The sequence below is a fragment of the Antedon mediterranea genome, chromosome 2 (genome assembly GCF_964355755.1).
Source record: "Antedon mediterranea chromosome 2, ecAntMedi1.1, whole genome shotgun sequence".
Taxonomy (NCBI): Eukaryota; Metazoa; Echinodermata; class Crinoidea; order Comatulida; family Antedonidae; genus Antedon; species Antedon mediterranea.
Window position 1 is genome coordinate 4,682,159 of NC_092671.1, and position 18,014 is coordinate 4,700,172.

General features: G+C 33.6%; 2 protein-coding genes across 2 annotated transcripts; one reads left to right on the forward strand and one right to left on the reverse strand.

Moving 5' to 3' along the window:
- Positions 1-1,570: 1,570 nt before the first annotated feature.
- Positions 1,571-2,080, reverse strand: LOC140041200 (neurotensin receptor type 1-like). Its single transcript, XM_072087623.1, has one exon. The coding sequence runs from the start codon at positions 2,078-2,080 to the stop codon at positions 1,571-1,573; it is 510 nt and encodes a 169-aa protein (XP_071943724.1).
- Positions 2,081-3,221: 1,141 nt separating this feature from the next.
- LOC140039192 (cubilin-like) lies at positions 3,222-16,984 on the forward strand. Its single transcript, XM_072084788.1, has 17 exons — positions 3,222-3,258; positions 4,178-4,344; positions 4,719-4,953; positions 6,488-6,658; positions 7,620-7,805; positions 9,974-10,143; positions 10,623-10,863; positions 13,235-13,404; positions 13,526-13,769; positions 14,122-14,291; positions 14,575-14,821; positions 15,234-15,388; positions 15,795-15,903; positions 16,087-16,200; positions 16,276-16,389; positions 16,679-16,767; positions 16,949-16,984. Exons 1-17 carry the CDS (start codon positions 3,222-3,224, stop codon positions 16,982-16,984), a joined length of 2,655 nt encoding a protein of 884 aa, XP_071940889.1.
- The last annotated feature ends 1,030 nt before the right edge of the window (positions 16,985-18,014 follow it).

Consider the following 18,014-nt stretch of genomic DNA (forward strand, 5'->3'; position numbering starts at 1 on the left):
GCTTCCTACACTGTGAGCCTACTAGTAGAGGCAGGATAGTCCTTCTAGCCTAGGCCTACATCAGGAAATTGTTATGTATAATCATGGAGTAAAGTCTTTACTCCATGGTATAATGTATGATGTTGGCCTAGAATTGGTAGGTACCTCTCTCAAATAGTTTGTTTAACAAGTTTCAATGTGTATCTTCTTCAAACTGTTTCAATTGTTTGCGTTACTACGACGATGTCGATGAAAAGAGACCCAAAACGTTCAACGCTAGTAATAAAAATGTTCGCGCTATCGTTATCATTTCAAATTGACCGTTTTCAAATGATCGTCGTTGAACTAGCTTCGAATAACATCTACTGGAAAACAGGCTTTAAGGAGGAACATATTAATGAAAGCACCATATAGTCCCATCAATTGGGTTCAAAAATTCTTCAATCTCATTGGTGCAAATGAGGCTGAAGGCCACCTGCTGGGTTATTAATTGGATTACCCTCATAAAATAACTGGCTATCGGCAGCAATAATTGTCCAGAAAAAATCATCATCCGGACATAATTGAGCGTTCAAAACCAAATTATGGCGAGATCATATAGATAATCTAGTTAAATTAACTAGCCATAGTTCGATGTGAACGCCACTATTGGATGTTGAATTTCCGTGTTCAGATATATCAGAGGCTGCCTTGGTCAGTGACATATTTCCTGTTTTACAATTTAAATATATGTACTTGAAAACAATAAAAGTACGGCAACGGCAAGTATTGGCAACAACAAATGTGATACCACGTGGTAGTCAGCGGTTACACTTTAAAAAATGTCAATTCTTTAATTAAACATAAACTTTAAGTTCAAATACTTTATACCAAATAAAGCTAGGACCTACTTTATCTCAAAGCGAGGTGTTAAGAAGAAACTTCAGCAACAAAAGTTATGGCGATGATGATGAATAATGTATTCTTCTATGGATGTGAATTCCCGAAAAAAAAAGCGAGAAATAATTGTGAGTAATTTTTTGATAGACAAATGGTGTCAACGATGAAACATATCAATTAATTTCTGTCGTATAATGTTATAGAAAACATCAACGAATGCTTGTCTGAAATCTTTATTTACTAAATTATATATTAACGGATTTACTGAAGAATTTAAATATGTTCCTAAACGACAAATATTAAAAAGCCAGGACACATTACATCCAAGAATATCAAACAAGTACAATACTCCAAATAAATATAACGGTGTCATACAGAAAACATAAACTGTAACTGTCACAACAACTGTCCAGAATATTTTCCTCTCAGATTTAAAACGCGGGTCGTTCTCGCTTGAATTTGGCATCATTTTTCGGGATTTCCTTAAAGAATAGAGCATACGCGAAAATAAAACAACTATAATAACATTTAACAGCATAGTTATTGTAAATTGCAGTGTCCACAAAATTCTACAAAGTTTAATGTAGCTTGCATTAAAACAACATACAGTTGCACGATTTGAGATACCTCTATACATATCAGGCCAGGGAAGAATGATGGACACTCGTTCGTAAATAACAAATAATATAGTATGTACTGACAAACTAAAAATTCACATAATTGTGCAGATTTTTACAGATCTTGAAAGAGTGCCAAATCCACTTGTTTGAAACTGATATGGTCTACAAACTGCCATATAACGTTCAATGGAAAGCCAAAATATGGTTAAACTTGCTGCAACTACAGCACTATTAGGAAAATAATCCAACAGTCCACATACCCAACCGTCCCTTCTTGCTTCAATAGTATATGGTATCGCAATGAACTCGATTCTATATACTGGCATGGGTGCCATAATTAAATGCAACGTATCAGCTATAGCTAAATTGGCTAGATACAGATACACTGATTTGTGTAATTTACTCACTATAATGATAAATGTCATGGTGTTTCCGACAATTCCTAAAGCGACAACAACAGGAATGATATTGTAACGTAAAATCGTCTCCCAGTCACTAAAGAGGAACTTATCAATGAGATCGTCGTATTGTTGACTCGTGTTAGACGATGAAGTTTCATATCTCGGTGCGTCACTGGATGTATTATCGATTGATAATGCCATTTTTGTTCATAAAATTTCTTTTTCTACCAGTTGAACTGTGCTTCAAAATTAATTATAAGTAGGTCTACGACGAAGACCAGTGTTTGTAGATTCGGTTGGTTGGTTGATAAATATTCGTGAAGAATGTCGTACGACAGCTTCACTTCTTAACTTAACTGGCGGGTTGTCGCAATACTATTCCGTGTAAAAGATGTGTTTAAAACTAATATACTGTACGACATTATCTGGTAAATAATTCAGATGCTGTATTCAAATCCGGAGACTCTCCAATTGTTTTAATGCACTGCCATTTCATCTGGTAAACGATTTATTTATTCAATGAAAGAGGATTCTAGGAAGTTTCTATAATTTAAAAAACACATAAAGTGGAGATGTACACATTTTTAATTAAACGATTTGATTCTGTATTACCTCTTTTTAAATAAAGCACAGCTTTCAATGTTGACATTTAAAAGTGTATCCAATATTATATATATACACAGTCGATCGTTTATAATTTTGAATTTCCGAGCAAATTGTATTTGTTTTGCTATTTTTCTGTTCAATATTAATTATAGAAATTATTAAAATTCAAATATTATTATATTTCAATATATAGTTAGATTCTGTATTATATTCTGTTCCAATGCCAATAAATTTCAAATCGATATATTTAAATTTCGGTAAACTTCAATGTCAATAAATTTAGATTTGATATATTTAAATGTCGGTAAATTTCAATGTCAATAAATGTTGATATCGGTATATTCAACTATTCTCACTGTATCTAGATTTCCCCCGTATCATAATGTGATACATATGCAATTTTGTATTACGGAATTTTCCTGAGATACTGAAAAAATATTTTCGTATGTGGAGATACAGTAGGGGCTATTGAGAATCGGGTAAAATGTTGGAAGAAAGCGATATCTTTAACGTTAATTTAGTTTAGGAATCAATTTGTGGATTTTAAAAAAAGTATACATTTCCATTCACTATCAATCGACGGTTATAAAAATGTACACAATAAATTGTCAGCTACAATATCAAAGGGTAAATAATGGAATAAAGATAACGACTTGATAAAAATAGCCATATCATTACAACGTAATTAGCCAGGCCTACTAACACTTCTTCAAACAAACCGTGAATTACTTTCGTCATGGATCATCATCTGTTTAAGCTTGTTTTCCTCTTTGGTAAGTCTATATTATGAATTTTATAACGTGTTGATCATCATTATTCCGTCTTCGATACGAAGGTTTGTCACCTTGACTCTACCTCTAATACAATTTCTTGTCACTCTCTTTGCCTTTACGTAAGAAGTTGTTAAGCTCCATTTCTCGATGTCATCAATCCATTTGATTCTCCCTCTCTCCACTTCCTCGCTGCTCTCGTTCCTTCAAATGTGTTCCCTAGATGTATTATTACTTTCTAACAACCAATGTTGATAATACAATGCTATCCCATCTAAAGAACAACTACACATAGTACAGTATGATATATTTTATACATACATAGTATAGACCTACAGTTAGACATAGTAAGCCGATATGGAGTACGGTATAACAGGAAACGATACAGTACAGTTACATAGTGTGGCACCACCAAAGATACCTACACACAAACTGTCTCAGTTATACGCAACAAAAGGGAAAGCTGAACAATCTGGAAGATAGGATTTAAAGTTACACGTCAAAGTAAACAATTACTGTATCTCAGCCAAATTCATTCAGTGTACATTGAGAAAAGACTGACATGGTAGGGTGTGGGGCGAGATATGTTTCTCCAAACAAGACTTATAAGTGTCGCCTGTTAGATGCACTTGTGGCAATACTCAATCTTCATCTTTTATCAGTTCCATATTTTCTATTTTATTTAGAAATAAATTGTATATTTCCGATCCTTTACTTGATCATGTGGCTTACTTGTTGTTAAGTGTGTGATGAAATAAAATAGTGAATCTTCCATACAATCCATGGAACAAGAAGATACTTAAGATACTTGTAGATCTCGTCTCTCTTCCCATTATATGTAAACTGTCCATTCAAAACTCAACTCATTCAAATACTTCGTTCGTATACATAATTAAATAGCTCATTACCCTTTATTGTACAGTTTTGCAGATTCATTATTCCGCAGCAGATTTTGCAGAATGCGGCGGGCCACACAATGTTACTGATCCGTTTGGAACTATAACATCTACGAATTTTGGAGATCCATCTTGGCCTTTTTATGACCCGAATTCTTCTTGTGTTTGGAACATATTTGCACCACTTGGATATGTAAGTTAAAGCAATGCTTTCTTGACATACATGTTACGCGCAAGCTTTAATTCGATGCGGTGTCATTCTTGCACAATGTTCTTATTTTTACATTAAATGATTGTCGTATCCAATCATTTCAAGTATTAGATTGAAACCAATCGTTCCAATTTCTAATGTGTTACTATGTACATCATCAGATAAATAAGTTCTTGGTAAATTATAACAATACGCCGCACTTATACTTTGTTTAAAACATTTTTAAAATACACAATAAACTTTAAATCTTCAGGCAAGTTATATAAATAATGTATAGGGCCTATAGGTCTACAAATCGAACAACCGAAACGTTTTAAATTTTCCTGTTTTAAACTTTAATTTTAACTTTGATTTAGCTCATTGAAATAAAGTTCAGTTTTGTTGACTTCGGGAAAACATGTCGTCAAGATTACATCTACCTCTATAACAGCAAAGCAGCAGTTGGAGCAGTAGCTGCAGAGGTTTGCGGACAGATTATACCACCACCATTCCTGTCAGACTACAATTACGCAACCATTCTATTTTCGTCAGATTTTAGTGATGAAGCATTGGGATTCAAAGCAACCTATCGTCGCATTGTTAAAGCGCCAGGTAAGCATAAACCCTGTTGTTGTCCACTTGGTGAACTAATTCTGATTGGTTGCGCATTTATGAAATTATGATAGCTGTATACAGCTTTTTATATACGTGGAATTCGCCTATAGTAGAAAACTAAACAAGCCGCCCAAAGACTTTTTTCGTGGACATGGGCCTATATAAAACATTTTGGAAATTGCAGTTATAGATACATATGTTGTAATTACAGTTACATTTGAATTTAAGACCAGATGCCATAACATTATATAATAATTCTTATTATTATTATATTAACTATTATAACATGTTACATCAGCTTCTGGCTATTCCATGGTATTCTATGTCTTTCATTAAATTGGTATTTCTTATTTTTATAGATTCATTACCTTAACCAAAAGAAGAAATGAACGCAAAGAGAATGGAAGCTAACGACATTTAATGTTAAAACCAATTTCTACATAATATGTTTTTGCAGTTCCAAGCCATTAAAAATGTACGAAATAAAACAATTGAATTGAATAAAAATCTATTGAAAATATTATGTTAAATGCTATTTTTATGTGGCGGGTTTTATTTCTTTAATAAAATGGGCTCTCAACTTGAAAAGATTAGGTATTGTCCATATAACTCTAAACAACCATCAAGTTTTGTATGAAAATAATATAAAATTACATATTCTTACCTGGTTAAACATAGGAAGTTATACAAAAATTACCAACATTTCAAATTAGGTTAGTAACTAATTTGCACAATTTTAATCGTATCAAACACACAAAATAATGGTGAATTTAATTCAACCTACCAATGTTTAAATTAAACTCAAATGTCAACATTTTTCGAGTGAAATATTAACAGATTAACACATGCTTCAGTAAAGCTATCAAAGAATAAACAATGAAATAAAGATAAAACGATGCTAACAAAACAGATGTAAGCATATCATTTATTATAAATAAATACCGCACACTATTCTACTTCGACCCAACTATGAATTACATTTGTCATGGACTTTCTGTTTAAGTTTGTTTTCCTATTAGGTAAGTCTATCATTTTAAATTATTTTAAGATTATACCGGTACTAAATTAGAGGAAGTTATTTTTTACAATAATCTATTAATATATAATATTAACATATGCTGTAATGGTGAATACTCTCCTCCCCATATGTAGATATGAAAATATTGTATACCTATCAAAGACAACACAGGCGTGTAAACAAGTAGACCTGGATTAAACAATAAATATCTGTAGGGCCTACAATACAATTTCACTGTATGATATTAACAAGGAGGCCTACAAAAGCAAACAAGTTTTCTTAAGTTTACGCAATAGGCCTATACATAAAAACAGAAGCAGTTATGCAATTTCGTGAACTCGTTAAAAAGAGTAGAAAACCAAGATCAACGACCATGGCATGCATACATACACTGATCCACCGATACTAGTATGAAAACTAACGCTGAATTCATGGACATAGTCAATTGTGTCTCTGGTTATAATAACTTAATTGGTATATAGAACCGTTTATACTTGTACTTTATTTTTACAGCTTCATGTCTACAGAGTTGTTCTACAGAACATGTGTTTTGTGGTGGTCCTCATAATGTCACTGATCCATTTGGAACGATAACTTCTACGAATTTTGGAGATCCATCTTGGCCTTTCTATGACCCGGAGTCTCGTTGTACTTGGAACATATATGCACCAGTTGGATATGCAAGTATATCAATCTTTCTAACTAACATGCGCAATACTTATTTTCGCGTCAATGTTTTCTCTTTCACATGTTTGTTGTTTTCAATCTCATGTTTGTTGTTTTTAATCTCATGTTTGTTGTTTTCAATCACATGTTTGTTGTTTTCAATCACACGTTTGTTGTTCTTAATCTCATGTTTGTTGTTTTCAATCTCATATTTGTTGTTTTCAATCTCATGTTTGTTGTTTTCAATCACATGTTTGTTGTTTTCAATAACACGTTTGTTGTTCTTAATCTCATGTTTGTTGTTTTCAATCTCATATTTGTTGTTTTCAATCTCATGTTTGTTGTTTTTAATCTCATGTTTGTTGTTTTCAATCACATGTTTGTTGTTTTTAATCTCATGTTTGTTGTTTTCAATCACATGTTTGTTGTTTTCAATCACACGTTTGTTGTTTTCAATCACACGTTTGTTGTTTTCAATCTCATATTTGTTGTTTTCAATCTCATGTTTGTTGTTTTCAATCACATTTTTGTTGTTTTTAATCACATGTTTGTTGTTTCCAATCGCATGTTTTTTTGTTTTCAATCATATTTGTTGTTTCCAATCACATGTTTGTTGTTTACGTTTCTAATCACATGTTTTTTGTTGTCAATCATATTTGTTGTTTCCAATCACATGTTTGTACAATTAAAGCTGTCTTATTTACTTACTATGTAAATCCTGCGACAAAATAGGCATATTATGTGATTTTACAAATAATTATTTGATGCTCGTAAAACAAAATTTAATAAGCCATTAAAATCACCAGAAAACTGAAGAACATAAAAGCAAATGTTTAAGTAGTGTGTTTTAGTGTTTTGTTATACATTTTAATTTGTTCTTACTTCATTTAGATCATTTAAATTAACTTCAGTTTCGGTGACTTTGGCGAAACATGTGGAGAGGATAAGATACTCATTTTTAACAACTATAAACCAGTAGGAGCATGGAGTCTTATTCTTTACTCCATGGTAGGAGCAATAGCTCAGAAGATTTGTGGACAGACTATACCGTCACCACCGTTTGTGTCAGAACATAATTACGCTTCCATGATATTTGTATCATATACGAGTGGTCCTCAAGCTTTAGGATTTAAAGCGACATACCGTCGCATTCCTAAAACGCCAGGTAGGCTTAAAACATATGTTCCATTAGCAAATTGACCATAACTGAGTTCTGATTGGTTGAGTAATTCCTTCACGTCACAAAAAGTAGGTGTAAAAATACGCATGCGTCAATATTTTTTGCTCGGGCTAACAAATTCGCGTAATGGAGAACAGAATTATAACCTTATAGTCCACTAGGCGAAACAGGAATCAAAAATTAAAATACGCATGTGAATAAAATAACGCATTTGATTCACATGGAACCGACTTTAAGATGTATTTATTTCCCAATTTACTAGTCAATGTCTTTTCTTTTTCCTCTGTTCAATTTAAGACGAGATACCATTCAAATATTATCCTGTAACATGATATACTGTTTCATTTTCGACAAACAAAGGCTTTCTTTATTATTATTATTTATTCTTAATACTGGGTAGCCTCTTCAGACTGATTTCCCAGAGGGCCCAGTGTATATTATGAGTACGTGACAGTGGCTGTGTGTGAAATAGTACACCGGGGTAACCCCTTATTCGTCTAGAAAGATGTACTAGGTTTACAGGAGCCAGATGTGTGCACAGGAGCCAGATGTGTACACTGGACCTACGGTTTATAGTCCTTATCCTATAATGTCAACCTAAATATTCATTATCAAATTGGTATTCTTCTTATTAGATGTATTACATTAACCACTAGAACGAGGTGGAAGACATGCTGACGATGTATACATTGTTAATGAACAATATAATCCAATTAAATACAACGCGCCATTGACGCTGCGAAGTGACACTAACGTCACAATAGATACAAGACACTACGCAAGTGAAATGAATTTTGTGTTTTCATGAAGATACACTAATGTTAGCCTTAAAGCTCAGGTACAGGCATGAATTTTATATATAATATCTGGTTAATTGTACATAAATCAAATATTTGTAATAGAAAAAACATGAATTTCCTTAAAAACGGTCAAATACAATATTATGTAATAACATGGTGACTCCCTAGAAGGTGAAAGAAGATGGTGGAAAAAATCTTAAAAATAGCATGAAAATAAAACTCCGAGGTTGAATAAAAATACTAGAAATGTAAAATTAAAGTTATATTACCTATATTTGGTCATTAGATAACATTTTTTTACAACACCGTTTATTTTTCATACTTTTTTTTTAAATACCTCTCTATTTACAACATTTGTGTACAAAAGAATACAGATTTTACTGTGTAATTTCAACTATTCCCCCACTGAATTGTCAACAAGCTGATGTAACACAAATAAAACGCCAACAATTATGAAACATAGGGGAAACTATAGATCGATAATTATTGGAAAGTATGATCAATAGAAATTTTTTGCCCGCACCTGGCCTTTAACATACTATCATTAACCATGGACCTATATAGGTCCATGCATTAACTAACAAGATAACAATCAAACTACACCTTCTATAATAGTTTAATTGTCTAGCTTTACAGGCGTGTAAATAAAAAATGATAATTGTAATTTCTTATTTTCCAAGTCAAGTGTCACTTCTTTTACCCCTTTTTTCAATTTAAGAGTAGCCTACAGCATATAATAGGTCATGTTCAGATCATAGAAATAAACCAATATATCAAGACAGTTTAGACTACCGTAAAACCTTGCAAAGAAGCTTCTTATTTTTGTGGTTCTATGGTAGCTAAATAACAGCTACACTATGTCAGTTGTTGAGGAAGTCTCACTGTTAGCTGTAATATTGGGGTTATTTTCTATGAACATATGAATAGGCCTAACTGATAAACACATGTCTCAGTTACAATATCAAACCGTAAACAATGAAATCAAGATAAAACGACGCTAACAAAACAGAATAAGCATAATTATCATTTGTGAATAAATACCGCACGCTATTTTACTTCGACTACACTGTGAATTACATTGGTAATGGACTTTCTTCTTAAGTTTGTTTTCCTACTAGGTAAGTATATTGAATTATTTAAAATACTAGTATGTAAATATTTTGTACTTAACATGATAGAGGCATAGAGTTTAAAAAAAATATGAGTAGGCCTAAACAAAGATTATGAAAGACAAAATAGTATGTACATTGTAATTCCACTTATGGTATAATAGAAGAGGCCAATACAGAACAAACCATTTGTCATGGTTTTATCCCATCCATGACGACGTATATTACACTCTTTATTTTACAGTTTTAGGCCTACATAGGTGTTCCTCTACAGAATATGAGTATTGTGGTGGTCCTCATAATGTCACTGATCCATTTGGAACGATAACGTCTACGAATTTTGGAGATCCATCTTGGCCTTTCTATGACCCGGAGTCGCGCTGTACTTGGAACATATATGCACCAGTTGGATATGCAAGTAGATCAATCTTTCTAACTAACATGCGCAATGTTTTCTCTTTCTAATTTTTGTTGTTTTCAATCTTATGTTTGTTGTTTCCAATCACATTTGGTTGTTTTCAATCACATGTTTGTTGTTTCCAATCATATGTTTGTTGTTTCCAATCACAGGTGTGTTGTTTCCAATCACGTTGTTTTCAATATCATGTTTGTTGTTGTTTCCAATCACATGTTTATTGTTTTCAATCATATGTTTATTGTTTCCAATCAAATGTTTGTTGTTTCCAATCACATGTTTGTTGTTTCCAATCACATGTTTTTTTTTTAATCAAGTTTGTTAAAATCATTATTTGAACAATTTACTATGTAAATCCTGGGACAAAATAGTCTTATTATGTGGTCTTACAAATAATTATTTAATGCTCGTTAACTGAAGAACATAAAAGCAAATGTTTAAGTAATGTGTTTTAGTGTTTTGTTCTAACTTCATTTAGGTCATTGAAATTAAGTTCAGTTTCGTTGACTTTGGCGAAACATGTGGAGAGGATTCGATACTCATTCTTAACAACTATGAACCAGTAGGAGTAATAGTTCAGACGATTTGTGGACAGACTATACCGTCACCACCGTTTGTGTCAGAACATAATTACGCTTCCATGATATTTATATCATATACGACTGGTCCTCAAGCTTTAGGATTTAAAGCGACATACCGTCGCATTCCTAAAACGCCAGGTAGGCTTAAAACCTATGTTCCATTAGCAAATTGACCATAACTGAGTTCTGATTGGTTGAGTAATTCCTTCACGTCACAAAAAGTAGGTGGAAAAATACGCATGCGTCAATATTTCGTAATCGGGCGAATAAATTCGCGTAATGGAGAACAGAATTATAACCTTATAGTCCACTAGGCGAAACAGGAATCAAAAATTAAAATACGCATGTGAATAAAATAACGCATTTGATTCACATGGAACCGATTTTAAGATGTATTTATTTCCCAATTTGCTAGTCAATGTCTTTTCTTTTTACTCTGTTCAATTTAAGACGAGATACCATTCAAATTTAATGTATTATTATCCTGTAACATGATATACTGTTTCATTTTCGACAAAAAAAGGCTTTCTTTATTATTATTATTTATTCTTTATACTGGGTAGCCTCTTCAGTCTAAGACTGATTTCCCAGAGGGCCAAGTGTATATTATGAGTACGTGACAGTGGCTGTGTGTGAAATAGTACACCGGGGTAACCCCTTATTCGTCTAGAAAGATGTACTAGGTTTACAGGAACCAGATGTGTGCACAGGAGCCAGATGTGTACACTGGACCTACGGTCCTTATCCTATGTCAACCTAAAGCTTGGTTCCCACTAGAACGTAACGCAAGGACGTAAACGCAACGCAAGCGTTTTAACCAATGACAAGCGAAGTTATAGACAGCATTCACAAGCGAATAAGCCATCGCTTGTGATTGGTCAATTCACTTGCGTTGCGTTACGTCCTTGCGTTGCGTCGCTAGTGGGAACCACGCTTAAATATTCATTATCAAATTGGTATTTTTCTTATTAGATGTATTACATTAACCACTAGAAGGAGGTGGAAGACATGCTGACGATGTATACATTGTTAATGAACAATATAATCCAATTCAATACAACGCGCCATTGACGCTGCGAGGTGACACTAACGTGACAATAGATACAAGGCACTACGCAAGTGAAATGAATTTTGTGTTTTCATGAAGATACACTAATGTTAGCCTTAAAGCTCGGGTACAGGCATGAATTTTATATATAATATCTGGTTAATTGTACATAAATCAAATATTTTCAATAGAAAAAACATGAATTTCCTTAAAAACGGTCAAATACAATAATAATACAATGTAATAATATGTCTGGTGAACCCCCAGAAGGTGAAAGAAGATGGTGGATATACGGTGGATAATTTTTGCTACCGTATAGCATGAAAATAAAACTCCGAGGTTGAATAAAATTACTAGAAATGTAAAATTAAAGTTATATTACCTATATTTGGTCATCTGATAACATTTTTTACCACACGGTTTATTTTTCATAGTTTTTTTAAAAATACCTCTCTATTTACAACATTTGTGTACAAAAGAATACAGATTTTACTGTGTAATTTCAACTATTCCCCCACTGATAATAAATTGTCAACAAGCTGATGTAACACAAATAAAACCCCAAAAATTATGAAACATATGGGAAACTATAGATCGATAATTATTGGAAAGTATGATCAATAGAAATTTTTTGCCCGCACCTGACCTTTAACATACTATCATTAACTAACAAGATAACAATCAAACCACACCTTCTATAATAGTTTAATTGTCTAGCTTTACAGGCGCGTAAATAAAAAATGATAATCATAATTGTTTAGTTGTAATTTTTATTTTCCAAGTCAAATGTCACTTCGTTTACCCTTTTTTCAATTTAAGAGTAGCCTACAGCATATAATAGGTCATGTTCAGATCATAGAAATAAACCAATATATCAAGACAGTTTCGACTACCGTAAAACCTTGCAAAGAAGCTTCTTCTTTTTGAGGTTCTATGGTAGCTAAATAACAGCTACACTATGTCAGTTGTTGAGGAAGTCTCACTGTTAGCTGTAATATTGGGGTTATTTTCTATGAACATATGAATAGGCCTTACTGATAAACACATGTCTCAGTTACAATATCAAACCGTAAACAATGAAATCAAGATAAAACGACGCTAACAAAACAGAATAAGCATAATTATCATTTGTGAATAAATACCGCACGCTATTTTACTTCGACTACACTGTGAATTACATTGGTAATGGACTTTCTTCTTAAGTTTGTTTTCCTACTAGGTAAGTATATTGAATTATTTAAAATACTAGTATGTAAATATTTTGTACTTAACATGATAGAGGCATAGAGTTTAAAAAAAATATGAGTAGGCCTAAACAAAGATTATGAAAGACAAAATAGTATGATGTACATTAATTGTAATTACACTTATGGTGTAATAGAAGGGGCCAATACAGAACAAACCATTTGTCATGGTTTTATCCCATCCATTACGACGTATATTACACTCTTTATTTTACAGTTTTAGGCCTACATAGGTGTTCCTCTACAGAATATGAGTATTGTGGTGGGCCATATAATCTTACTGAACCATTTGGAACAATAACATCTACAAATTATGGAGATCCCTCCTGGCCGTTTTATAACCCGAATTCTCGCTGTGTTTGGAACATAATAGCACCAATTGGATATGTAAGTAGACAATGCTTTCTTGACATGCATGTTATAGGCAACACAAAATTCAATTAATTTATAACTGCGCAATGACAACTTATTTTATATTAACTTTAAATCTGTTTTTTCTTTAATGTAGCTCGTTGAAGTTAAGTTCAGTTTCGTTGACTTTGGGAAAACGTGTGGACAGGATTATATATACATTATTAACAACTATAAACCAGTAGGAGGACCAGCTCAGAAGATTTGTGGACAGACTATACCGTCACCGCCATTCGTGTCAGACTATAATTACGCTTCCATTCTATTTTTATCCGATTCCAATCAGAATCAAGCATTAGGATTTAAAGCAACATATCGTCACGTGATTGTTAAAGCGCGAGGTAGGCAATAAACTTGTTTTTCCTCAATTTATTCAAGCAAACCAAACCATTCTGGTTGTTTGGGAATTTGTTTACATCATAAAAAGTAGATGGCATTATGCGCATGCACATAAACCATCGCTTTTATTTCACGTGGAATTAATTCACCACAGTGGAAATAAACTCATCTCACATTATTAAGACGTTTACTGAATTAACAACACTACAAATACTGCAGTTCTATTTTCTTTCAATATAGCCTATTTTCTGTTTAAAGGCTTGCATGGTATAGAAATAATAAATCTGCCAAAACACTTTCTAATCAACATAAAAACTGAGGTTAGAAACTGAATATATTTCTTATTTTATCTAGCCTTAGGCCTACAAAACGTATATTCTTCGACACCGTCAGGATGTGGTGGACCACAGCATCTTACCGATTCATTTGGAACCGTATCAACTATGAATTTCGCTGACCCTTCCTGGCCGTTCTATGATGCTGATTCTATGTGCACGTGGTTGATAGAAGCGCCGATTGATTATGTAGGTAAAACAATCCCGTGAGAAACGACCAGTTACCTTTCTGTAATTTCTTCAAGACTCTAGAACTTATATTATTGACAATTTTTGTTTATTTGAATTTGTCAAATGTCTTCTTCAAGACTCTACATATAATGTTTGTTTATTGTTTACTACGCACAATATTAATTTAAATAATATGCAAAATAATCTCATATGCTGCGTTTAAAGGTAGGTTCCAAGTTTAGGGTTGAACTGGGCGTTGTTATCAAATTAAGAGTATTTGAATTCGTAACAATTCTTCTAGTTCATCGAAGTGGAGTTCCAATTCCTAGAAGTCGGGGATTCTAAAACAGGAAAATGTGGATACGATGCTGTGTACATCTTTGACAGCAAAGAACCAATGGGGGCTCCGAAAGAGTTTATTTGTGGGAAGACATTGCCGTCATCACCTTTCCTGTCCACTGGCAATCACGTGTTCATTGGATTTGTTTCAGACGATAGTGGTCATGAGTTAGGATTCCAAGCAACGTATCGTTTCATTATTAAACCAGGTAGGTATGCAAAAATATACAAGAGAACTGGTCTTTACCTGCAAGTCGAGAAGCTGTAAAATCGAAGTATCAAATACAGGAACTGTGGAGTTGGCATTCGCATGGGTATGGGTGGGGCTTTGCAAGAATTACTGATTGACAGGGAATAGGCCTACTGCATGTCAATGGGTGGTGCTCCAATGATAAAACGATGGTCTTGCAGCTTCTTCAAAAAAACGGATAATGACGATGAAATGAGTCATTTTTGATAAATGAAAAACTGAGCGGTTATGGAACCAAAACCTGCATGGCAACAATTAAGTGTGTTTACTACAATATGATCTTTGTTTCGTTTTTAAAATATCAATAGATTATTATACACACGACAGCTCCTATACTAAAATGACACAGGTTTGATGATTCTTGTTTACAGACCCAACGCCTCCAGCAACCGCCTCATCGGGATGTGGTGATCTAAAATACCGCACGGATAATCATGGTACAATAACGTCAATGGACTTCGATGGATCAACGCACTATAAGCCGGATGCTGAATGTACATGGATTATTACAACAGATCCAGAAAAGGTATATGTGCCCATTCTATCAACATTTTCTTTTAAACAAACTCACTCTCGTATTTAACCATTAATAAAAGAATATAGCATAGACATTTTTTTCTCCTTCTGGTAACATTGGTAACATCTGTCGGAAGAATAAAAAAAGAGTAAAGCTTTAAAGAAAATGTGCTGAGAATATTCTTTTCTCAAAGAAATTTTACTATCTGAATAAAATACTTCAGCCACCAGCAGGTAGGCTAGATCCACAGGACTCCAAACGTTAGGACCAGCAACGTCTAAAATAGGTTCATGGAACAGTCACCACAATTGCTGGTTTGATGACATTTTTTCGAAATCAAATTTTGTAGAAATACTTTCTGGACCATTATCTAGATAGTAACGTCTTACAACATTTAAAACATTTTCTTTTACAGCTCGTGACTCTGAAGTTCATACACTTCGACTTAGAAGATAACGATTGTACTCGTGACGTCATCTTCGTCTATGACGGTTCTATCGAGGAAGAATCACCACCAATTATTGGTAAATTCTGCGGTTCCAAACTTCCGTATCCTCTCGTTTCGTCTTCTAATTCGATGACAGTGATGTTCCTCAGTAGTTCATCTGTTCAGAAAACTGGGTTCAAGATAGAATATAACGCCACCGAAAAAGGTATATCCCCCTAAATATCAAACAGCATTACTGTCTAAATGTTTTGAGTTTAAGAATTGAGAAGAAAGGAAGAGGGCAGTGAGAATGAAGAAGAAAGGAAGGGAGAAGGAGAAAGAAGACATGGAGAAGGAAGGAAGAAGGAAAAGAAGTATTTTCCGACAATCGGCAGTAAACTCTGCACTAAAAAAGACCAACCATTATTTTTTTTAGTATGCCACAAATAAATAATGTTTTTTCTTCAAGTCACTTGTCCTCAAGGAAGTTTCAAATGTCTTGATGACTCTTGTATTGATGGTATAAAGCTTTGTGATGGAAAATTTGACTGCAAGGACGAGAGTGACGAGTCTGGATGTCCAGGTAAAATATTCATTTATTCATAAACAAAAATAAACTTCTCCAAAACATCCTCAACCTAAATGGTTTCTGTTGGGAATGGTTTACCGCAAACATTACTCCTAATATTGTATTAGGCACACAACACGTTTAGTGGATGCAGAAGACCCTGGTATCCTTCAATGTGAAGTGGTGAGCTACGATGCAAACGTAGCGCCATAATAACTTGTTATTTCTCAGATACCACCATTCATTTTTTTAAGTAGTGGCACAATCTATATTATAGAAAAAGTTATCGTTTTTGTTTTTTAAGGAAATCGGTTGGGCTGTGGGAAGCCAGTGGTAACCAAAGGGTTGATTGTTGGTGGCACCGCGGCAGAACCAGGCGCATGGCCTTGGCAGGTAAGTTACAATACATCGTACTACACGTTTAAATCCGATATATTTTCAGTACTCTGCCATCTAGTAACGACGTACGCATATATTATATACATTATAATACAAGTTATGAAAGTTAAACCATCCATGGTCAAACTAAAATCTTCAAAAAGTTGTAGTAATAAATATATTAATTTATATATAGAGCGAAACGATATCTCTGTTTCTACAGGTTACATAATGCATATAAATGTTTTGTAAACAGTATATTGAAGCATTTATTTATACTTCATATATAAGGTACAAATCACGAAGGTATCCTCCGGTAGTCATAACTGTGGCGGGACGCTGATAAACAGACGATGGATTGTTTCAGCCGCCCATTGCTTTGTATAGTAAGATATAGTCAACTTGGTTAAATAGGTTTAGAGAAATATTGTACGAATTATTGTACGAATTACTGCACTATCAAGCTAGTGTGGTGTGCCCAAATATGGTAGTCATATGACGTCATCGTATACATATATGGGCACATCACATTTTAATAGTGTAGACACGGCTTTACAAACTGGTCGACTTAATGTTGGGGTTCAAATTGTAGGCTACTGAAGTCGGACATTAAGTAGTATGGCTACTGAAGTCGGACATTAAGTAGTATGTCTACTTCTTTTCATAAGCGCTAGCTTACACTTGCCATGGGGCTCACTGGGATAGCAAATGCTTTTTCATAACATGCTTGGAAGAGGACATTATTTACGTGTGTTTGTGAGGATGCACTCACATTTTAAGTAGTGTCATAATGATACGGTGTAAGGCTCTGAGGGGGTGGGGTTTATATTTTGGCAAAATGATCAAAATGGTTATTTCACTAAAATCAAGAGAGCCGGAAATTACGTATAATTGAAGCATTTTACAGGATATAATGCTTAATATTAAACACTCAGTTTCGTAGAAATAATTAATAAACGTAGCTAACGTCGCATAAATATTTCATTTAGAAAATATGTTATACACATTGTTGCTCTAAAGCAAGTATTAAATGATAAAGGGAAAGAGGTACATTAATTACATGTCAAAACCAATGTCATATCAATCTTTGCGTGTAAGGTTTAAACGTTTAAACAGCAATTGCCGTTTGCAATTCGTGCTTTAAGTTATACATAATGGATATTGTTTGTTTATACAAAACATATGCGATACCGTATGGTACGCCAATAAATAGTATTATCAAGTAACGTAACGCAGAAACGCAAAAGTTACTGTATCCCTAC